This window comes from Notechis scutatus, chromosome 5 (genome assembly GCF_049901735.1).
Source record: "Notechis scutatus isolate UNSWTSFEM ecotype Mainland chromosome 5, rNotScu1.2, whole genome shotgun sequence".
Classification (NCBI taxonomy): domain Eukaryota; kingdom Metazoa; phylum Chordata; class Lepidosauria; order Squamata; family Elapidae; genus Notechis; species Notechis scutatus.
Window position 1 is genome coordinate 77,819,087 of NC_142013.1, and position 23,928 is coordinate 77,843,014.

At 37.6% G+C, this 23,928-nt stretch overlaps 1 protein-coding gene across 2 annotated transcripts; it reads left to right on the top strand.

The window, feature by feature from the left end:
- The first annotated feature begins 684 nt into the window (after positions 1-684).
- On the top strand, positions 685-23,789 carry ASMTL (acetylserotonin O-methyltransferase like). 2 transcript variants are annotated; one of them, XM_026666872.2, is made up of 13 exons: positions 685-894; positions 4,601-4,732; positions 5,824-5,871; positions 12,129-12,193; positions 13,202-13,263; positions 15,670-15,778; positions 16,870-17,278; positions 17,422-17,584; positions 18,337-18,521; positions 20,480-20,612; positions 21,312-21,455; positions 22,421-22,543; positions 23,232-23,789. In XM_026666872.2, the coding sequence occupies exons 1-13, from the start codon at positions 802-804 to the stop codon at positions 23,444-23,446; spliced, it is 1,881 nt and encodes a 626-aa protein (XP_026522657.2). In that variant the 5' UTR covers positions 685-801; the 3' UTR covers positions 23,447-23,789. The 2 variants fall into 2 exon arrangements, with proteins under 2 accessions (XP_026522657.2, XP_026522658.2); XM_026666873.2 differs by having other exon boundaries at positions 22,473-22,543.
- The last annotated feature ends 139 nt before the right edge of the window (positions 23,790-23,928 follow it).

Genomic DNA, 23,928 nt, shown 5'->3' on the forward strand with positions numbered 1-23,928 from the left:
TGCAAGTTGATCTTAGAGAACAATGTTGTTGTTTTTTAAGCTTAGCTAAAACTTGTACCCATTTGGATAGTTTGTGGTTCAAGGTGTTGCATAAACCCAGAACATGAGTCAGTTGTGAGGCTTCAGATCCCTGCTGCAAAAATCCAGATGCCCACTCCCAGTTAAAGATCATGTAGGGACCATTGGGATTTTGAAGCCAGGTTAAACAGGTTGAGCCTTCTAATGAAATAACTAATTTTTGTAATTGCATTTGTAAGCCGCATCCCATACTTCAGCCTGCTAGATCAACAGAGGCAGAATATAATGTAGTCCAGTTGTACAAAACTGTCAAGTGTCCTTTCAACTAAGGTCACTTGCGTTGCAATCTTTGAATTCTTTTTGAGGAAAAACCTGAAAAGTCGCGTAAGTTTACTTAGGCAAGGATTTCAAGAGCACTTTCCTCAGCATTTCTCAACTAATGTTCTCCTTCCTCGGAACGAAAAATGTGACCGAGGGAGCCGAGAAATGGAAAAGACCTTCCACCATTGCTCTTATAGGACAGAGGTGAGGAACTATATAGGTCCCTTTGTGACTTGAAGATTTCAACGTCCACAAGGGCCGTAGCTTCCCCAGCCCTGCTATCAGGGCGGCTGCTCACGTTGGCGATTCGGAGCGCAGAAGGCGGGAGGGAGGCGCCACGTCTTCTTGGGACTCCGCCCTCTCCTCCGAGGGCCTAGTGGGTTGTCCGCCGGCGGCCTGGCTTTGTTGGGTTTTTCTCGCTCCTGGGCTTTTTGCAAAGTCGCCTTCACGACGGCTGCAACCATGGTGCTCAACCCGGTCCTTAAAAAGCTGGCCGACAAAAAGGTGGTGCTGGCAAGCGGCTCCCCGCGCAGGCAGGAGATCCTCAATAACGCGGTGAGTGCGCGGACTCGTTTAAATCGCCCTGCGCGGGTTGATGGGCTCCGAAGAATTCCTTGCATTTCCCAAAAAAATAAAATAATAAAAATAAAGATTAAAAAAAAATCCGATCTAGGCAGAGCGGCAGGATTTTTAACAATTACACGAATTGTTCATTACATGAACAAATGCATTGTTCCGCACCTCTATCCTATAGGAAACGTGGTGGAAGGGCTTTTTTCCTTTTCTCGGCTCCCTCGGTCGTTTTTTAAAAAATTTTAAAAAAATTTTTTTAAATTTAATAAAAAATAATTTTCCCAATTAAAAAAAAAAATTAAAAAAATATAAAAATAAACAAAAATTATTTTTCCCTTTTTCGTTATAATCAATAAAAATCAAAATAAAAATACCAAACAACCTAAAAAAAAATAAATAATCTTTTTTATTTTAAATTTTTCATCTACCCCCCCCCCCCCATTATTTTTTTCTTTTTTTAAAAAAAAAAATAATAAAAATATATTTTTTTCTTTTTTTTTTTTATTAATTTATTTTAATAAAAATAAAAAATAAAAAAAAAAAAAAAATAAATTTTATTTTTTTTTTAAAATATTAAAAAAAATTAAAAAAAAAAAAATTTTATTCCTCTTATTTTTCTCTCCATTTTCACACCCCCCCCCCCCCCCCCACTCCACTCTTTATTTTCATATTTTTCCCATTTCTCCTTCTAATGCCTTAATGCATGATGTGCAATACAGGTAGTCCTTGACTAACAATCCCAATTAAGCCCAAAATTTCTGCTGCTAAATGAGACATTTGTTAAGTGAGTTTGCCCCATATTACAACCTTTCATGCCACACTTGTTAAGTGAATCATTACAGTTGTTAAGTTAGTAACGTGGTTGTTAAGTGAACCTGCTTTTCCTGTTGAGTTTGCTAATCAAAAAACCCCAGGACACCACAACCGTCATAAATATGAATCAGTTGCTGAACATCTGAATTTTGATCATGTGACCATAGGGATACTGCAATGGTCATAAGTGTGAAAAACGATCATAAGTCACTTTTTTCAGTGCCATTGTAACTTTGAAAGGTAATTGAACAAATGTAAATTGAGGACTACTTGTACCTTTGTGACATGTATAAAGAAGTATACCCCATCAAATCAGCTTATTGATCATATTTAAAAGATTGATTCAAGAAAAAAAAATATACGTCACAATGGCATCTACCTGTTACTGTTACACATGAGGAAAGAGATTCTGAAGGTAGTCATGCATAATGGTTATTAGCTTCTGTGTTTTTGTATTCTGTTTTGTATTCTGTATTCTGATATAGGATACTGGCTTATCAACAATAAAGTTCAGTCATGTTCAGTAAATTTAGAGTCAAACAGACCCAGTAGCTATGTTCTGCCCTAAAACGTTTAATAGTGCTGGACATAAATATCACAGTAATGAACTGTTGTAGATGTTTAGGTAGGTAAAATGTTATGCAGCATAAAAAAACGCAAACAAATGTAATGATTAGAAATGACTGCTAAGTATTATAGTAGCACAAAGACCTTAAAATTACAACAAATGGGCTTTTTAATTAATATTTATTAAGATTTAGGTGTCCAGGTGACTCTTGATGGTTTACAAATAAAAGATTTAAAAGATAATGTGAATATTTTCATTTAGCTAGATTTAAACAGATTGAACAGGGAAGCATGGCTGTTATGTGAAATTCAATTTGTCATGTGAAATTCAAGTCAGCAGTTTCTTAAACTTATTAAGATGGACAGAAAGAACATTGTGCAGACTTGGAATATGTAATTCACGGCCTCTGGTTTCCACTTTTTTGTAAGAGTTGTATTAAAGTTTTTTAATAAGCAGTAAAAAAATACAAATTAAGCTGAAAGAAAAATATTCCAAAATTGCAGAAAAAGAAAAGTATATAAGGAAATGAATTTCATAACAAGTATAATTTTAGTAATTTAACAGTTGTCATAAAATACAACAAATTATCTTTTCCCCATATCTCATCTTTTAAATAAATTTTATTGCTTTTAAAATAGTAATAGAAAAAGCAAACAACAAAAGGAACAAAATTTAAAAAATATGTACATTATAAAAATACATAAGTGCTTAAAACTAAGTGGAAAAATACAAAAAAAGTTCATTAAAGCTTACTACCACATATTTATTTTAGCCTTAGTCAAATAAGCCAAATTGTATTCCTTGTTTTTACTTGATCTTTAATCCCTTCAAGTTCTGTCGTAGAACTTGATTTCATTTTTTTCTCTGTCCCTTTTCACAAAACCCTTCAAAAGTTTAACAATGCTCTTTTGGAAATCAAATATAGAAAAGATTTTTCCAGATTGTTCTTTTGGTTTGTTATTTGGGTATCCCATGTCCATTGTTCACAAAAACCCTTCAAAACCTCTTGTACTAAAGTATTTTGATCCCTTCTGTATTAGTAAGTCAAATTTAAATATTCTTCTCTAATTATAATTAATTTCCTGAATCCTTCAAGGAACTAGCATTCAAAGTCCCAACCTATTATGCTTTTTTAAAGAACGTGTATTTTCCTACAGGAAGGTTTCCTGTAATTAATTTCAAAATCTTACTTAAAAACCACCTGGAAATTTAGTCCATTTGTAACTGTCCAAAATGAATGTTCTAATCACCCTTTTGCTGTTTATTTTAAAAAGTTTTATATTTTTTAAAAACTGAGGATGAAATATGGTGGGATTATCTCTATAGCTCTCAGGAGAAGCCTAGGTCAAAGCTGAAATAATCTCAGCAAGTAAAAAAGCTTAATAGGCATAAGCTTTTGTGAGCCATACTTTATATATTGTAATACAATTTGTTAGCTGAAAAAGGTGCAAATCAGACTTCTCAGGTTTTTTTGCCAGTGTAAGCTAACATACCTCTCCTTTTATATAAACCTCTCCTTTATATAAATTATAAAATGGATTTATAAAGATTACATGTTTAGATATGGTCCATCTTTATAAAATTATTTTATAAAGATTACATGGTTTAGATACAGTCCATTTTTTCTTCCCACTCTCTTTGCTTTAGTTATCTTGATAAAGAATTGTAGCCTAATAATCATATTGTATATTCTATTTTTTCGATAAAGCAAACATCACACAGCTACCTTTGCTGCTTATATTTCACTCAGTATGCTAAATTCACCAAGTAGTTAAGAAATCATCATTGTGAATTCATAAGGTGGATAATTCTCGTGTTTGTAACTGAAGGGCATCTAAATCAGATTTCTAGCTAGTAAGTTGTTTATTTCTCCAGTGTCTTCTATATGTAATTTGTGGGAATTAGTGAAACGATTTCCTCCTAAAACCTGAAACTTTTACCTTATTAATAATGTCTTTAAGCATGATTATGATTTGATTCAAGTTTAGCAAGAATGAGGCTTTATCATAATATTTTGTTTTTGAAGTCCCACCAGAACATTTTGTTAACTGCTGCACTTTACTCAGTCTTTCTATTCAGACAGCCCTTACTTTCTGAGAGATTAAGTTTGCCTGCAGAGTAGAAAGATGAAATAGGAAAAGCTAGTATACTATATTCTCCCGTTGCATCTGTGATGTTAGATATTCCAGATTGCAATCTGCGGTTCTGAAGAGGATAGTGTTAAGTTTATTTATATTCTATAAAATATAAATCTTGCATGATTCCACCCCCACCCACCCCAATTCATGTATTCTTTGTTTTGAACAGGGTCTCCAGTTTGAAGTTGTTCCGTCATGGTTCAAAGAAACACTTGAGAAATCAACCTTTTCAACCCCATATCAATATGCTGTAGAAACTGCAAAACAGAAGGCACTTGAAGTAGCAAATAGAATGCATGTGGTGAGCCTAATTCCATATTAAGGCTTTTTTAAAAAAAAATTATTGATGTGTCTTGTTTGTTTCTTGCATTGATTTATTTATATGTTTTTTCTTATATCCCTCTTTTGGCATCAAATAACAGGAAAACTACTAGCCACTTTAGTAGAAAGCCAATGGTTGATATAAGGATGGGTGGAATAATGGGTCTGTCATTCACTTAACATGTGTTTGATTTTATCCATAGGAAAATTGAATGTTTATAGCCAAGGAAGATATTGTTCACTATCACTATTTGTTATTAGTGCAAATGTATATTTTGCAGCCTGTTAAACATAAAACATGGAACCTTTGGATGAAACATTCAACTTGGAACAAAAGAAAATGAGCTCAAATACATGGAAGAGTTTAAGACATTGAGCCAGGATGAGGCCAAACCAACATTCAATATCCAATGTTCATTGTCACAGAGTGGCTCACCAGATTAATTTAGAAATATCATAAACATGATGATAGCCCAATTCCTTTGGAGCTTTTTAATGAGGATTAATGTTTAATCTTTGACCTGTCATCCATGAATTAATGTAGTACCCTTTTAAAACATTCAAGTAGTAATCGCCACCATATCAGAGGGCAGAAAATTGCATAATTTAACTATGTGCTATGTATATAGATGTTCTCCTTATTCACTACGTAAATCTCCCTATCTAATGTTTCAGTGGATGACCTTCAATTATAAAAGTGAGACACAAAGTTTTATGTATTTTAAAACATATTTTAAAGCCCATATTTCTTCTGAAAAGACTTCAGAAGAAAATATATACCATCCAGACTTCTAAAATTGCAGAAAATCAGCTATTTATTCCCTGCTTCCCACCATTCACCAAACACCAATCAAATGCCTGGCCAGCTTACAAGTATCCACACTCTCACATTTGATCTTCTATTAGTGATTGCACTTGAATGACATCAAGATTGCTTTTATTGAATTAAGGTTGCTTTTTCTGCTTAATTTGTTATCTGTTAACATTCAAATTTATAGGAGCATTGATAGTCATGGAGAAAATTGAATAAAATACACAGATCTTTTATGCTTTATTTTTCTTTTCTTTCAGAAACATCTTCAAACACCAGATATTGTTATTGGAGCAGACACTATAGTGGTGAGTATATGTATGCTGACAACTTTTAGGTTGGTAATAGTTGTGTAGGTCTATAGTATTCCTGGGTCCATACACATAATAGAAATTTAAAATATCAGTTTTGTCTATCCAATATTAGTACTTTTAAAATTGTATTATAACAGAGTTATTCTAGTATGGAAAATGGGTAACCATTATACATAAACAGTCTGAGGATGAAAGATGCTGCAAGCGTGGTCAGGCAACTACAGTGATTTTGAAGGTCAGTTTAGACAAATTTGGAAAGAATACTTCTCAGTGGGTTCTGAATGAAAAAGGCATGAGCAAAATGGAAGAAAGTCCAAACAATGTGGTTTCCTGTTTGGTGAAATAAATGTTTTGTGAACAATTAAACTTAACAGTCTTTCTCCCTCGAGCCGCTCGGAGCATCCAGAGACTGGGATGTGCTTCTGAGTCCTCTTCTTGCAGGCTGAGCTTTAGATGAGGAAACGCTCCGCCCCCTCACGTGGTATCGCGCAGCGTCTCCCCAGTCTTTTGCTCAGCCTCGAAGAGTCAGGCTGTGTTTTCAGAGAGCTCCTTGGCTGATCGTTCATTTCTTGCCTATTTCTTGCCTATTCCAACTTCGTCTTCATAAGGTTTGCCTTTCCTTCCTCCTCCTGCGCAAAGGGTCTGGACTTAAGGGAAAAATTTCCCCGTCCCTGGGGCGGCTGTGGGCTCGCAGCGCGATAGCGCGACCCCCCACCCTTATCAGATCGCGTCGCTGCCTCCGCGTTGCCTCGTGGCACGCATTTCTTTTATTGCTGGATTCCCCCCACCCTAAACGCCGATCGGGAGGGTCATCGCCCCTAGGGCCCTAGGAGCTGAGCTGACCAGCAAGCCCTCCTTTCCGTCCCGAAGGCGTCCCGACGGTTCAGCTTGCGGCCGCCATTTTGGCTCCGCATCGTGGTCGGGCGCCATTTTTAAATACTTTAACTGCGGTGATTTGGAGCTCCAGGCCTTGGGTTAAAGCTTAGCTGCCCATCTCTTCCACCTGGCCCGCTCCTTTATTACTTGTTGGCCTCCCGCAGCCCGTTTCGGGCGAAGTTGCAGCCCCCTCCGGTTTTATTTTTCTTGTCTGGAGGCCTGCTGCCAGAGGCCCTTTCTTCAACTCTAGGCCTCAGGCGTTTATTTGACTGATTGGCCTGTACTGAGATACAGTTCTCCCTGTTACGGTTACTGTTTCTATAGATTTCAAAAAAACAAAAACAAAACACCAGAGTTCAATTCCTGACAGAGGGTTTTAATCCCATTGGAAAAATCTGTGGCTACAATGCATATTATCCTTGATTTGCAGCAGCTTGTTTAGTGACTGTTCAAAGTTACAATGACATTAAATAATAATAATAATAATAATAATAATAATAATAATATATATGATATTTTTAAAACCAGGGGCTGTTTAGCTCCTGAAGCTAATGTATTGCATATTGTCACCTAATGTGAAATACAAATACAAAAAAAAAAAAAAAAAAAATTCTTTTGTACACCAATATTTCTCATAGATATATAGAGGTATACGTAGAACCTGTTTATTCACCTGGTATAAAACATAAAAATAAATAAAGGGAGAAGAAAAATTACAAATTAGAGTATATATATTTCTGTTATCTCCGTACATAACAAATTCCAAAAGGGGAGCGGGCCAGCTTCATCGTCACCCGGCCTCATCCAGGCCTGATCTGGGCGAGCCAACCGCCCTTGCTAGTATTTATTATCTAACATGGCAGACGACAATCCCTCTAAACGTCCTTCCTTGAAGGCTAAGGCAAAGTCCCACTACTTGCGCAGGCAGGACAAGGAACCTAAGGGCTCTAGACAGGACAAGGAACCTTCCAAGGCCTCCCAACGTGACGCCTCAAGGCGCCACAAGCGTTGGAAAAAGAGTCTGACAGGCGTTCAGGAGTCCCGCCCGGAGCCGTCAATACTTCCTCCTCCAACCACTTTAACACCCACTGCTGCTGGTCTGCGCCAGGGCGAACCCTCTACCTCCGAGGTTCCGCCTCACATCAGGGCTTGGATGGAATCAGCCATCCGCCAGAGCATTGCAGAGGGACTACAACACCAGGACATAGCGAAGTCAGTGGCTGCAGCCGAGTTCTCGGCTGGCGCCACTTACCAGTCGGTAAAATTCTCTTCCAGGGCCATCACATCGCACGTCACGGCTCGCCGCATGCTGGCTCAAACACTGGCAGACGGACGTAAGAATAAGGTCAAGCTGGCCACTGCTCCCACTAAGGGAGATAAACTGTTTGGCCCAGCTTGGAACCACTGTTGGTCGAGGACCGCAGTAAGAGAAAGTATCTACCCCCTTCCCGTCCAGATACCCTAGACCCCCTTCCTTCCGATCCCAGGACCGCACGGTCCCGGACGACAGGACCAGGCGGTGGCAGCTACAAGAGACCCTTTCGGGATCGGGAGGAAGGCCCTACCGCAGAAGGTGGAGCCTCTTCCTCCCTCCCCATTGGCGGCCGCCTCAGCCACTTCGCTGCCCAATGGGACATATCCACATCCGATGCATGGGTTAGGGACACAATCAGGTTTGGTCTCGCCCTGGAGTTCAGGTCCGCCCCCTGATTATTTCATCCCATCCCCCCCTCCTCAAGGGATCCTCCAAACGTGCACCAATGGATGCAGCCATCCATCATCTTCTTGACATCCAGGCCATGCAACCTGTCCCTCCGAATCAGGGAGAAAAGGGCTTTTACTCCCATCTCTTTGGGGTGCCCAAGCACTCTGGGGGTTGGAGAGTCATCCTGGACTTGAAACGGCTCAACCGTCACCTTATCCAACGTAGGTTCTATATGCACTCCTTGCAATCTATTCTTTTAGGCTCCAGGCGGGAGACTGGTTATCTCCCATAGATCTTTCGGAGGCATTCCTCCATATTCCAATCAGGGTCCTCCCATTACAAATTCCCCAGGTTCTGTCATAATAGCCTTCACTATCAATACGTGGCCCTACCCTTTGGACTGGCATCGGCCCCCGGACCTTCACCAAGGTCCCGGCGGCCCTGGCGACTCATCTCAGGAGCGTTCCCGTCCGCCTCCACTGCTACTTGGACGTTATCCTTATTCTATCCCCGTCCAAATCCCAGGCAGTCAGGGATACCAGGGTCTCCCTCTCGCCTTATGGGCACACGGGTTTCTAGTCAATTGGCAAAGAGCCAACTTACCCCTTCCACCCGAATCAACCTCTTGGGTGCCATAATTTATTCCGTTTCTCAAAGAGTTTTCCTCTCTCCGGGGAGGTTCCTTAGCATTCAAGCACTGGTCAAACAGAGCAGGCGTTCAAGGAGGGTGGCCTTGATGGACTTCTCTGAATTGTTGGGAAAAATGGTGTCACCCATCTCTATTATTCCTGGGCCCGTCTACACAGTAGATCCCTCCAGTGGCTCCTGCTCCCGTTCCAACGATCCGGAAGAAGCAACTCGAAGGCCAGAATCAGGGTCCCTCCAAGGGTCCTCACGTTTCTTCTCTGGTGGACCAATCCCGCCATCAACAGAGGCCACCTCTTCGAGGAACCTCAATGACTCTCCGTCACTACGGACGCTAGCCTGTCCGGTTGAGGCGCTCATCTCAACTCGCTCTCGGCACAGGGCAAATGGTCGCCCGACCGAGCAGAGGTGCAGTATCAATTGGCTAGAGCTTCACGCTGTCCATCTGGCCCTGTGCAGTTTTTCCTCAGGTCCGCAAACATCACGTTCTCGTTCTCACGGACAACGTCACGGCCAATGCCCATATCAACAGGCAAGGGCACCCAGTCCATCCAGCTAATGAGGGAAGCCGAGCGCCTTTGCCGCTGGACAGAATCCAGCCTCCTATCTCTAAAAGCCGAACACATCTCCGGAGTAGACAATACTCAGGCGGACTGGCTGAGCAGGGCCACGGTGGTCCAGGCAGAATGGAGTCTCCATCCATCCCTACTCGAGGAAGCGTCCAGAATATTCGGCCTTCCGGTGGTGGACCCTTTCGCCTCTCCGTCCAACACTCAGCTTCCACGGTTCTTCTCCCGGTATCCGTCTCACCGGTCGGAGAATCTCAACGCCATGCTTTGCCCATGGCCCCAGGGCTCCTATATGCCTCCCCTCCGCTCCCGTTAGTTCCCAGTGTAATACAGAAACGCATTCAGGAGAGGGCAGTCCTTCTCCTGGTGGCTCCCTATTGGCCCAGGCGACCGTGGTTTGCGGACCTCCGCTTTTATCGGTAACGCCTCCATGGAGGATCCCCGGACTGGGTCTCCCTCTCTCAGGGGCCCCTTCTGCATCCGGAGCATCAATGGCTCCAGTTAGCCGTCTGGAGGTTGAGCGGATCCGCCTGACTAGTGAAAAGCCCTCAGTCAAGTCATCGACACTATTTTGGCCGCCAGGCGACCTTCCACTACACGCGAATTTATGATGCCACTTGGAAGGGGTTCTGCAAGTGGTGTAGCGGGTCTCAGATTGATCCCCTCTCTCCTCTGTGGCTCAGATCCTAGAATTCTTCAGGAAGGCCTTCGCAAGGGCTCGCACCTAACACCCTGAGACTACAATTTTCTGCCCTCTCGACCGTGGTCTCCTGTGATAACTACGATTCCCTTTCTCATCACCCCCGAATTAGATCTTTCCTTGGGGCGCCACCAACCTGTGCCCTCTCACTGTTCACAGGTTCCCCTCATGGGACCTCATCAAGGCCCTCATTTATCTTACTCGTTCCCCGTTCGAGTCTTTGAGGGATTCATCCCTTCAGTTTCTCACCTTTATGGTAGTTTTTCTAGTAGTTATTACTTCTGCTCGTCGAGTTTCGGAATTAGCAGCTCTGTCAGTCAGGAGCGATCTATGCGTGTTCCATGCAGACCCGAGTGGTCCTTCGTCCCGACCCCACCTTCCTACCAAAAGTCAACTCTCCCTTCCATAGGTCACAGGATCTGGTTCTACCAAACTTTTGCCCTAGGCCCTCCAGGGCAGGGGGTCCTCTGGCACTCCTAGATGTTAGAAGGGCCTCGCGTATTCATATTAAGCGCACTCAATCCATGAGAAAGTCGAATCCCTCTTCCTATCCTTTCAACCCAGGTCACTGGGGCTTAGGTTTCTCCCTCCACCATCAGTCGCTGCATCAGGGCCACCATTGCGAGGTGCTACCTTTCCCATTCCCTGCCCGCTCCGGGTGGAATAACCGCCCATTCCACCAGAAGTGCAGCCACCTCGGCGGCCTGGGCCACGCAAGCCCCATCGCTGACATTTGTCGGGCAGCCACCTGGACCTCTCCGTCCCCGTTTATCAGACATTATAAAATAGATACGTACGCCTCAGCGGAGGCCTCTTTTGGCCGACGGGTCTTACAGAGAATCATCAGTGATCCTGAGGGGCCTTCGGGCCAGACGGAGTCCCACCCGTGGGACAGCCCAGCTTTGGTATGTCCCAGTCTCTGGATGCTCCGAGCGGCTCGAGGGAGAATGGGCGTTGGTTCTTACCTGATACGCCCCTTCTCGGCCGCGAGGAGCATCCAGCCCCACCCTAATTTCTCCGTCTGGTGGGGACTCTTGCTTCAGCCAAGGAGCCAATAGTAGATTAGAAAGAATTAATCACCTCTCTTCTCGTTATCGCAAAAAACTGGGGAGCTGCGCGATACCACGTGAGGGGCGGAGCGTTTCCTCATCTAAAGCTCAGCCTGCAAGAAGAGGACTCAGAAGCACATCCCAGTCTCTGGATGCTCCTCGCGGCTCGCCGAGAAGGGGCGTATCAGGTAAGAACCAACGCCCATTTTCCTGTGTGGTTTATCACTTTCCTTGGAAAACAAAGTTTTTATACTACCATACTTTTCTCTGAGAAAAAAATGTTTACACTTCCCATATCTTTTGTCATTCATTTGCATTGAAATGTACCATTGTTGAGAACGAGGGACATATATATAATATATACTAAAAGAGATATTATGATAGCTATGAAAAATGTGATGAAATCAATGTGTCCTTTGATTTCTTCATTATGTTTTCATTCAGAAAATTCCACCACAAAAAGCATTTTTTAAAGTTGTGCTGTGGCACTTTGTCCTAAAGAGAATCACTTTTATGTAAAAGAAAAAACATACATTTGTGTTTGCAAAAGGTCAAGTCACAATGGGGCAAAACCCCTTTTTTGCTGCTACTGCTAATGAATGTCAATAATATGTGGACCAATAGTCCAACTTGGTGTCAAGATAATTTCATAATATTTTTTAGCCAAATGAGATATACATAGTAATATGTATACTTTTCCATTTCAGAGTATAGAAGAACAAATTTTGGAAAAACCAGTGGACAAGCAGGATGCCTATAGGATGCTTTCCAGGTATATGCTTTAAAAATAAATTTTAATGCAAATAATGCTTTTATCTAGGCTTGGCCATTTGCAGTGTATTATTTTTAGATTAGACTTTTATAGACACAAAAAACTCCAATTTTTTTTGTTAAAATAACATTAGTATGAGAGAAATCTAAACTGTAGGGTAGTACATTAGAGTTTGATTTCTAATTTCTTATGCAGCATATTTATACTAATGTATTTCTATTCATTTTTATACTTTTTAATGTTCATTTTAGATATTCTATTTATTATTGACAGACCTGTGTAGATTTGAAAGTCGTTATGCTATTATACCAATGTGCTACATCATTTCCAAGAATTGAATCCTTTTTGTTGTTGTAACTGTTAATTAGTCTGAAAAAAACTACCATTACTTAGACCAGCATTTCTCAATTTCAGAAATATTAACATGTTTGGAATTCAAGTCATAAAATTTCCCAGCTGGCATGCTCAGGAGTTGAAGTCCACACATTTTAAATTGCAAGATTGAAAACACTGATTTATATCATAATTTAGCAGTCTGGATGGATGGACAGACGGATGATAGATGATACAATTCTTAATTGGCCAAATGTGATTGGATACAAAAGGAATTTGTCTCCATAAATCATAGGGTAGCAATAGCAAAAGGTAATAGGAAAGATGAGAAGAGATAAGAAATGAGAAGATGAGAAAGTGAGAAGTATAATAGCAATACAGCCCTACTACATCTTTAGGCCTACATGCAAATATTGTGTTGTCCCATGTTCTACACAATTTATACGAACGGGTGTATGTACGTACGTACGTACATACATATATATATAGAGAGAGAGAGAAAGAGAGAAGCCTTATACCATATGTGAGAATGCATTACCATTTATATCTGGTCGATAAGGCTATACTATATTATTCATAAATGATAGAGCATATCTCTTCGTAAAGTTGTTACTTTAAAGGAAATTAATCGTTATTTCAAAATATGGCAGACTAATTTTCTATTCTTTTTAATAGATTAAGTGGCAAAGAACATAGTGTTGTCACAGGTGTTGCAATTGTTCACTGCAGTAGTAAAGGTAATATAAGATATTTGTGTCAGATCAATTTTCATTATTTGTACAGTTGTCCACTCTTTAGTATCACCCTGAGTCTAGAGATTTCAGGAATTAAGCTTATCTCTATTCAGTTGAAGTTCTGAAACTTCAACCCTTGGTTGTTGGACATATGTTCTACCTTTCTTCCAGGAGTTCAAGGTGGCTTAGAACAACATTAATTCCCATTTGTAAAAAAATGATACATTGCAAGCATCCAAAACCAACAGATGACTTTTTCTAAATGGCATTATTGGGATCACTTGATATTCTCTGTTAAATCCAGGAGAAAAGGCCAACTGTCCTAGCATTTTAACTTGGGCGTAAAACATATCTATGTTCTACATGCCATTCATCATGTGATTCTTTGTTAGGGATGACATTTCCTAGTCATCTTTATTCATAGCTAAAAAGAACCAAGTAAACAGAACATAAATTCCAGATGTAGACATGTATTCCAGATGTAGACATCCCATAGATTGCTTTAACAATATTCCACTGTTGACAGTTTTATTTTTAGTACCTTTTCTAATAATTTCTAGCATGGAATCTTTTTTGTCTAGAGAGACACTCTAGAGAGTGTCTAGAGACTATGGTGTACAAGTAAATCAATGAATACATAATGAGATATTCATTCTGATATAGTGATCTTTTTCATTAATGAAACTCAATGCAGACCTCATCTGGTGGCACAGTGGTTAGAATGCAATACTGCAGGCTATTTCTGACTGCCAGCTGCCAGCAGTTTGGCAGTTTGAGTCTCACCGGCTCAAGGTTGACTCAACCTTCCATCCTTTCAATGTTGGTAAAACAAGGACCTAGATTGTTGGGAACAATATGCTGACTCTGTAAATCACTTAGAAAGGGCTGTGAAGCCTTATGAAGTGGTATATAAGTGTAAGTGCTATTATGATCTATCTGTGTCTGTAGAGAGAGAATGTGAGTGAAGTTAGATCTTGTACTCCACTTTAGCAATAGCACTTAGACTTATATACCACTTCACAGTGCTTTATAGCCCTCTCTAAGCGGGTTAACAGAATCAAGCATATTGCCCCCAACAATCTTGAGTCCACATTTTACCAACCTTGGAAGGATGGAAGGCTGAGTCAACCTTGAGCCACTGAGGATTGAACTGCTGACAGTTAGGAGAATTAGCCTGCAATTATACTGCATTCTCACCACTACGACACCATGGTTCTCTTTACACAAGGTGAACTATATTTTACCTTTGTTGATTCTTACATGATTTATTATGCTGAATTTCTTATGGTTAGAATATGTATATTTTAAATTTTCAGGAATCTTTTGACTTCAAATTATATACTTGAGTCAACTTGGAAAATATTTTAGGCTGATATTTAGAAATTGGTCTAAAGAGAAGTGGGTGGCACTTACCCTTAGGCCAAGTAAAGCATTTAAATCTACTGATTTTGGCTTAATTTTTAAGTACTTCCACTTGCAAGTTTCAGCATTCAGAACATTTCTAGTTACTGTGTGGTTAGATTTCCAGATATTTGGGAAAGGTGGACACAGTAACTTTGAATCCTTTCAAGCAAGTAACTTAGTTGGCAATAAAACAAACCTTGATATTATTGGATAATGTGTGGCATTAATGAGAATCACCGTTACTTATATAAAACAGTCCTATACAAATTATTTAAAAATACAATGCAGTGAGACATCTTGGCAAATGTATGTAGAAAATAGCTTGAATATTTGCTAAAGTATTGGGATTAACTCCAAATTTCAAAATTGGTGTTTACAGCCCACTTAAATATCATTTAACCCAAGATATACGTCTTTGTTGATTTAAATGAACAAGTAACTTGAAAAACTTAATTTGCATTTTCTATTCAAAAATTTTCTATTTTGGAGATGAAACCATTAAATGATACTATTAAATGATACTATTACCTCACTAAAGATATATTTTTTTCGGAACATGTTTCTGTATTATAGCAATTTAGTTTATTATGTTTTGCTACTGCCTTCCAAATTATAACAGTTCTGTGCTGTTGATAATGATAGGACATTATTGACTGAGAAATTATGAAACTATTTCCAACAAATTGGATCCACTCTGGAAAGAGAAAGTAATTATGAACTAGGGAATCTAGCATTTATACTCAAGCACAAACATATATCTTTATAGGATTGGTGAAAACTCATGTTTTGAAACATTTTGAATGTGAAATTTGACAAAATGTCCATTTTTAGTGCAGATATACTGCTTAAAGCTTCTTGAAAGCTTTTTCAGAATGCTTACAACATCTTGCTTTGTGGACTACAGATTGTGAAGACCAGAAGTAAGTCATCTTGAGTAGTAAGTAGCTCATCTTGATGTTATTATCCAATATATTATTGGTTTTATCCATACTTCTGCATTTTTAGATGATTATCTAGACACTGAAGTCACTGAGTTCTTTGAAGAAACAAAAGTCAAATTTGCCGAACTCTCTGAGGAACTTCTCTGGGAGTATATCCACAGCGGTGAACCAATGTAAGTGCAATATAAGCTTCACTGCATTGGTTTAAAAACTTACAGCGTTAGGAAATTCAACTTCACAATGTCAATAAATATCAATGGCACTGAAATATTGTATGAATTTGAGAATTTAGCATAATAAAATTTTCATTTCTATACTCACAAATTGAGATTATCAACGGTACCATTTTCAGAAACTGTATTAACATAACATAGTGAAGTTTATAAATCAGCTGTGAATGACAAAGTGAGACTGAAGTTCATTTGATTATTATGTTTCAAAATTGCTACAATAGTATTAGCAATTAAAATCACTTTTTATTTCTAAAAGATTTTTTTTTTCTGAGGAAAAAAAATGTTTTGAGGTATGGTGTTATGGTTCCAGTTCTTTAAAAAGAGTCTAAAGAGGACCTTAACTGAGTCTCTTAAGCTTTAACATCCTGGCTATTTATTTATTTATTTGTTTGTTTATTTATTTATTATTGCCATCTATTTGCCCATGGCGACTCGAGGTGGCTTACACAATGTAAAACCATATTTAAAACAAAAGATAAAAATAAAAAACAATAAAAAATAACAAAAATAATCAAATTAATAAAGTACAATAGAACCAAATCTGGAAAGAAAAAATATCTGGAGGAATGATATTCCAGAGAGAGGGAGCTACCACGGAGAAGGCCCTTCTTCTGGGTCCCACCAGGTATATCTCCCTCAGGGATGAAACCCACAACTTTCCCTTCCTCCTCGCTCTAATGGGCGGGTAGATGTGACCGGCAAGAGACGTTCACTCAGATAACCCTCTCCCAAGCCATGAAGGGCTTTAAAGGTGACAACCAGCACTTGAATTGCACCCGGAAGCAAATTGGCAACCAATGCAGCTCCTGCAGGAGAGGTGACACATGTGCATACCGGGGTCTGCACAAAACCATGTGGGCTGTTGCATTTTTTACCAACTGAAGTTTCCGGATTTTCTTTTATTTTTGACATCATACATTTTATTAATTTATTAACTAGTGGTTATTTTTAAGCATTTTTTAAAAGATAAATACTAACATTTTAAATTCATGCTTGAATGTGTGTGTTCATGTACATGTTTTTGTTTTCAGGGACAAAGCTGGTGGATATGGAATCCAAGCACTAGGAGGAATGTTGGTGGAATATGTTCATGGAGATTTCTTGAATGTGGTCGGGTTTCCTTTGAATCACTTCTGCAAAAAATTAGGTGAACTGTATTATCCGCCATCAAAGCACACCATACATCATATAAAATATGACTCTATCCCTTCAGTGGAGACTTTTGAGATTCTAAGTGACGGAGACTGTGATTCTTCAGATAGTACAAAAATGGAAGATGCCAAAAGGCTAACAAATGGTGGACTTGTAGAATTGGGAAAATGCAAAGAGAGCAATTGCAGTTATAAGATACCTATGGAAATTCAAAATGGAATACCAAGAAATGTAACACAGTGCCTCTCTAAACTTACACATCTTCTGGATGGATTTAAAGGCTCAAAGGTAATATATCTGTTATTTGGCCATATGGACTTAATTTTTATTATGCAGCATGGACTATAACATTTCTTTGATTTGTAGTAGCATAAATCATTTGAGCTGTGAAATTCAAAATTTCCCTTTAAATATTTTTCCTATATCTGTAGGTTTTGTTTGTGGCATGTAAGCTGAAAATATTTGATCTTCTTAAAGATAGGAGCACTGTGACCACAGAAGATGTGGCAAATCAACTGAATACTTCCCTACGTGGAACAGAAAGATTACTTGATGCCTGTGCTTCTCTTGGTCTGTTGGAAAAGAATCATCAAGGTCATATTTTATTCTAAAATTACTCTGGAAGGAAAGTGTAGAATAAATTGAGTACATGATATCCTAATGTCATCCAAATGTAATTAGAATACTAAGTAGAGTAAACCTATACATAATTTAGGGGGGGAAAGGTACATCTGGAGAAAAATGAGCTTGCAATGGCCTTAGAAAAAGCCCACCTTAGCACATAACCAGTTGTGATGCTGAATTAATTACCTGGTCTCTAGCTTCCCTTAAAATTGCAGCCATGCTGGCAGGGAAGGCAACCTTAATTTTGAGGCATGAAAAGAGTTTTCTGTTTTAAAATGGTTTCTCTCAAATGTTAGTTGTGTTCCAAATTCAAATTATCCATTTTCGGGGTATTAGCATGTTTGTAAGTGATGCTTAGCTTTTTGAGATTGTGCAGTAGGAAGTCTTTATGGATCATTCTGTCCTTTGGGGAAAAATCATTGCCACTTCCTGAATATTTTCTTGTTGGTATCTGCAGTCTATTGCATTCAAACTGTTTATAATATCTCCATTTTAAAGAACCATGCATTTTAGATTTTTAAAAAAAATTATTTAATGTTTTTTAATGGCAAGGAGATGTGCAAACTTTAATAAGCAAAGATAATTGCTTAATTACATGCAGTCATAGTACTTGATCTGTGAAGAAACAATGATAAATTTCTGGAATTTGATGCACCATTTTTTAAAAAAATATATGTTGTGTTTGTAATTCATATTTGTAATTTTTAAAAATGTCTTTGAAGGTTACAGTAATGCAGAACTAACAAATCTATGCCTGGTATCCGATAGTGAATATTCACTTCATGACTACATTCTTCATTGTAATGACCACCTGTGGCCTTTGTTTACTCATTTGGAGCAAGCAGTTAAAGAAGGAACTTCACAGATACATCAAACATCTGAGAAGAAAGTGAATGATTTGTTTCAGGTAGGGAAGAATTCTAGTTATTTTTTAATGAAGGTGAACATTTTTAAAAAGTAGAACTTAAAAATAAATATAAAGCTTACTAGGCATATTTTGCTATATTTTTGTTTTTCTTTCAACTTTTATTTTTTAATAGCAGTCGTAAAAGAAAATACAAATTGAATTAAATAGTAAAAATAAAAACAAAATAAAACATGTACAAAAAAAGAAAAAAATATTGTTCAGTCTTAAGCACAAGTGCAAACAATAATTCATCACTCTCTATAACATTACATGCAAAATACCTGTTCACATAACCCATCCTTTATCCATACATAAACCTGTACATCATTAACATTTCAGTCGTGTCAGCAAAAAAGGATCCTAGATTTATACAAACATGTCTTATTTTAAACTTGATTGAACCAACCAAATTTGTACTCCTTTCTTCTTTTAACAACATTAATCTTTAGTTTATTAAGATGTTGTAGGATTTGATCTCTTCCATTTTTCTATCTAAAAATTTCTTCAAAAACTTTAACCAATTTCTTTTGTAAGTTCAATAATGGTCAATTTCTTAATGTTATTTAAATTTCTACTTTAGTTGTATTATTTCTTCTTATATTCCTAACTTTTTTGTTTTCCAGTACTTTTGCAGATCCGTTATGTACTCATATTTCTGCATCAAGCAAAATTTGTTTCATCTCTCTATCTTGTCACTTTAATATTTTTAGACACAATCTATTTGTAGAAGCAATCATCACTGAAGTTGCTATTTTTTTGACCCCATTCTTTAAAAATCTTTTGAAGTATCTCAAATATCAAGCATTTTCTGTTATTTTGCAAGTTTCAGTGCTGACTAAAGATAAGTTTTTCACTCTTTCTGCCTGGAATCTGTAGCCCCCTCTAGTGTTCTGTTTCTGAAACCATAATCTCTCAATTTGCTATTTTTACTTAAGGTAGACTAAACAGATTGGTTCCCCTGAATGTGTTCTTCATTTATATAATTATTTCCAAACTTATAACAAAAGTCCTAATACTCCATTATTTCAAGTTTTGTTTGATCCCTTAATTCATTTATAACTTTCTTAAATCACTTTCTTATTTAGTTCTTTGCTGTTTATTTCTAATTCTTTAAGTTCTTAAGCTTATGGTCAATTTTTATTTAAGAAAAAGTGTAAACTCATCAAGTAAATTTACCAAGGACTTTTCAAACTTGTCATTTTGAAGATTTCTACCAGTAATATTAAGGTAGTAGTAGGTAATTCCCAAAAGTGAATTTGAAAGTGAGCGAGCAAATTCAGTGTCCTTAAAAGATCCAGCACGACTGAGAGCAGAATGGTTTTCTTCATCTCTCAGCATTGAAACTTTCAATCTTGCAATCTCTCATGAGTAGCATTTGGCAGGTGTACCAGTGGATGTCCCGTCTTCTCCTTAGCCGGGGTGGTTCTGTGGGATTGATCAAGACTAGTACAAGATTATCCTCCATAATAGAGACTTATCTCTTCAAGAAGGACATTCCACAATTATTATAGTCCTGCTGGAAAATACATACATTTGCCTAATTCATATCTCTGATTGGCTGGATGATAATCACAAGATCTTAAAATATTTATTCTGGTATAAGATCTTAAAATAGCTATTGTGCCCTGGGATTCGAATCATTAATTTTCTGTATGTCATAAAAATAGTGTATTGTATCTCTATTTTACTTATTCCTGATATTTTTCATACCAAATTCACTAACTTTCCCTACGGTCATTCAGAGAACAGAATATTTTTTCTGTATATAGGATATTCTAAAATGCTTTAATTAAATGTTCTGTAATTTTAAGCAATGTAATTTACTTGGGTTGTATAATTTTATCACTGCTTTACAAGTTAGCCAAAGGAGAAACCAAACTGTTTTGGGTCTTTTTACAAAATACACATTTTAACATGTCTTTATCTACTTGTTTTGTAATCTCACTTTCTTTTTTAAGGATTTCCACTGTCAGTCTGTAGAGGTAAAGCAACGTTTTATAAGAGCCATGGACAGCAGTTCCAAAGTGACAGCAAGAGACATAAGCACAGCTTTTGATCTTTCACAATTCAAAGTTGTATGTGATTTGGGAGGTATATATTATAACATTACTAGCCCTATATATTGACATAAAATGTTCTAATGTACAATTGTGATTAAATGGATAGTTTTGTAAATATTATATAACTTACCTTAAGTACAGGATTTTTTTTACTACTTCAGAGAGATAATGTACAGTCAAAAAACTGTTTTAGATTAATGTCTTTGTGTCCCTGTCTTCAAATTTAAATGTTCAAAATTACATAAGAGATGGAGGTAACTTCTTGTACAGCAAGTGCTATTGTATCTGGTCATGGTGCATAATGCCCTGATAAGATTTTTTCCCATCATGTTTCCATACTATTTTCTTCAGTCCCCTGGGAGAAAAATTTATTCCTAATTTATTCCTAACTGTACTAATATTAAAATAGTGTCCTTTCAAGGTATATAAAATCTGTCACCCATTAACTAGAATAGAAATCAAGTGATTGGGAAGAGAAACAGACAGATTAGGATCAATATAGGGTCAACAGATATAACACCAGCATAATTTTACGTCAAACGAAGAATTTGAATAGTTCTTGTAAAGCTTAACAATTGGTTTTTCTTCCATCCAACCAGTAAAAATGAATATAAATTCTATGGGAGATCTTGCAAATACAACATGCATTGTATCTGAACTTCTTTCCCATCTTTTCTACATAACGCAATGACACAGAGCGCTAAAATAAATTTCTGTATGCTCTCTGCAGGTTGCACTGGAGCTTTAGCTTATGATCTAGTCCAGATCTACCCAGAAATGCAAGTCATTGTCCTTGATCTTCCTGAAGTTATTACAGATGTCACCAGCTGTCAACTTTCAAGACAAAATGCTTGTGATGTATCCTTTGTATCAGGTAAAGGTGTTTTTGCCATTTGTAGACCAAACCAAGGCACTGGTAATCCAAAGACTACATGAGGATCTGTAGTTTTATGTGGATTAGTGATCTTTTCTGCAAAACTTTGGTAGACTTGGCCCACCTTATATTTTAGTAGTAGTGCATAAATAAGAGTTCAATAAAATTCCAATTATCTCTGCAATAAAATGTTAATGTATGTGACTGTAAATGAAGCTAACTGGATTTGTTTATTTTAACAACTTAATTCTAATGAAAATATTAACCAAAATATTTTATTTTTTCAAAACTTTTCCTTTAATTTAACCCTTTATATAAAAAAAAAAAAAATAATAACCCCAAAAACCCCCTTCCCCCCCTTTTTTTTTTCAAAAAAAAAATTTTCCCCTTTTTTACCCACCCCAAAAAAAAATAAAAAAAAAAAAAAAAACCCACACCCCCCCCCCCCCCCCCCCCCCCCCCCTTCTCTATTTTAAAAAAAAAAAAAAAAAAAAAAAAAAAAAAAAAAAAAACAAACACCAAAACCCCCCCCCCCCCCCCCCCCCCCCCACCCCCCCCCCCCAACCCCCCCCCCCCCCCCCCCCCCCCCCCCCCCCCCCCCCCCCCCCCCCCCCCCCCCCCCCCCCGCGGCCCACGCATTACATTTTTTATGTTAGTAAATTGCTTAGCCTGATTTTTGGCATCCAGAAATTCATGGGAAAATGATATGACCCGATCACTTATGTTTTTTGAATCTATGCACATTGTTAAATATAGCCCTGAGCTTTTTTAGAATATTATAAGAATAAAATCTTTTCATTCTTCCATCCAAAAAATCTGGGTCTGTTCTGCATATATTTGAAGTGTGCTTATTTATATATTTTAGTCTATTTATATCTCGTGTTTCATTTTGTTTATGAAGTTTTTCAGCTGAAAATGTAATCATTTTTGGGGAGAACTAATGAAAATATATTTTCATTAAATAGGTGATATTTTCAAAGATAATATTCCAAAAGCAGATCTTTATATTCTTTCAAGGGTTTTACATCACTGTTCTGAGGAAAAGATTTCTCTGCTGTTAAACAAACTCTCTGCTCTTTCCAAGCAAGGTAAGAGTTTAAATCTCCCTCCTCCCATATTAATTGATTTATTGGTTTTACATTTATATAACTGTATGGATGATGTTTTTCATTCAATTAAACAAGGGATTTGAAAGCTAATGTTATTAAGACAAACTGAATTGTAGCTAATCTTTAACTTGGAAGTATTTTGTTTAAAACACTTTACAAACTTCAGTCTGTAAGAATTCAGGGTACAACTAATTATTGCATCGAAAACCCATAATTTAGCAGATAAAGTTTTAACATTTTTTTAAAAAAGTAAAAACAGTAATTCTTGTTGAAAAATAACATTCTTGCCTGAAACTGAAAAGAAAATCAACTTGGGCTTAAGGAGGGTTCAAGTTTTGAAGGAATCCCACAGCAATAATTCCTGTGCTTAGAATATATACTTCTGTCTGTTGTCTAGCCTGCCTTTGATAATGCAGGCACTAGAAGAAAAGCTTCTGTAGAAAACCATAAAAGCATGAAAAGGCATTCCTTCAAGTATTTTAGTTCCAAGCCATTTAGTACTTTTTACAAAGTCTTGGGTTGAAACCAGAGCTTGCAGTCCTTGGATTTATCAGCTGATCACTGATAACCATCAGCTGAATCTTCAGAATGTATTTCCAAAATAGTTTCATATATAATATCTGGTTAGGGTAATTTATCCTGATTTTTGTTTTTGTTTTAAATATAGGAATTGCGCTGCTAATAGCAGAGATAATTCTTGATGAAAAGCGAATAAAACCTGCTAGAGCTGTTTTCCAGTCTCTTAGTATGACAGAAGGCAAGGAAAGAAGTACATTGGAATACAAACAGTTATTAGAAGAACATGGATTCAGTAATGTACAGATTAAAATAACAGGAAATCTGCTAGATGTAATTTTGTGCTCTAAGAAACTATCTTCCTAGTACACTAAATAGTATTGAATTTATTACTTCAGCCTTCCAGAATACTATGTTTCTATTTCTGATTTTGGTGTCTCTGAATTACAGTGGACAATTGCATGTAAAAGCTATTCCACTTTTTATTATTTGTTAAAAACTGCACTAGATGTAATTTCCCCCCGAAAAGTCCTGGCTGTTTTTGTAACTAATAGTAATTGATAGCATTAAATCATTTCCCCTCCCCCCCTCCTATTACATGTTCTTTCTAACTCAGGGTCTAATGTAATCCAACAATTTTTGTATGCATCAGGAGGTGTACAGGCAGGCATCAATTATAGTCCAATGGCCCTATTTTGTAACAGCAAAATCCAAGAAATATTATAAGAAAACATAAAAGGAATCTACTCTCCCACCATTTTTCTCTCCCTCCCTCTCCCAATATACACGTTTGTTGATAGTGATTACGTTTATTGCCACGTGGCAAACTACATGTGATAGAATATGCA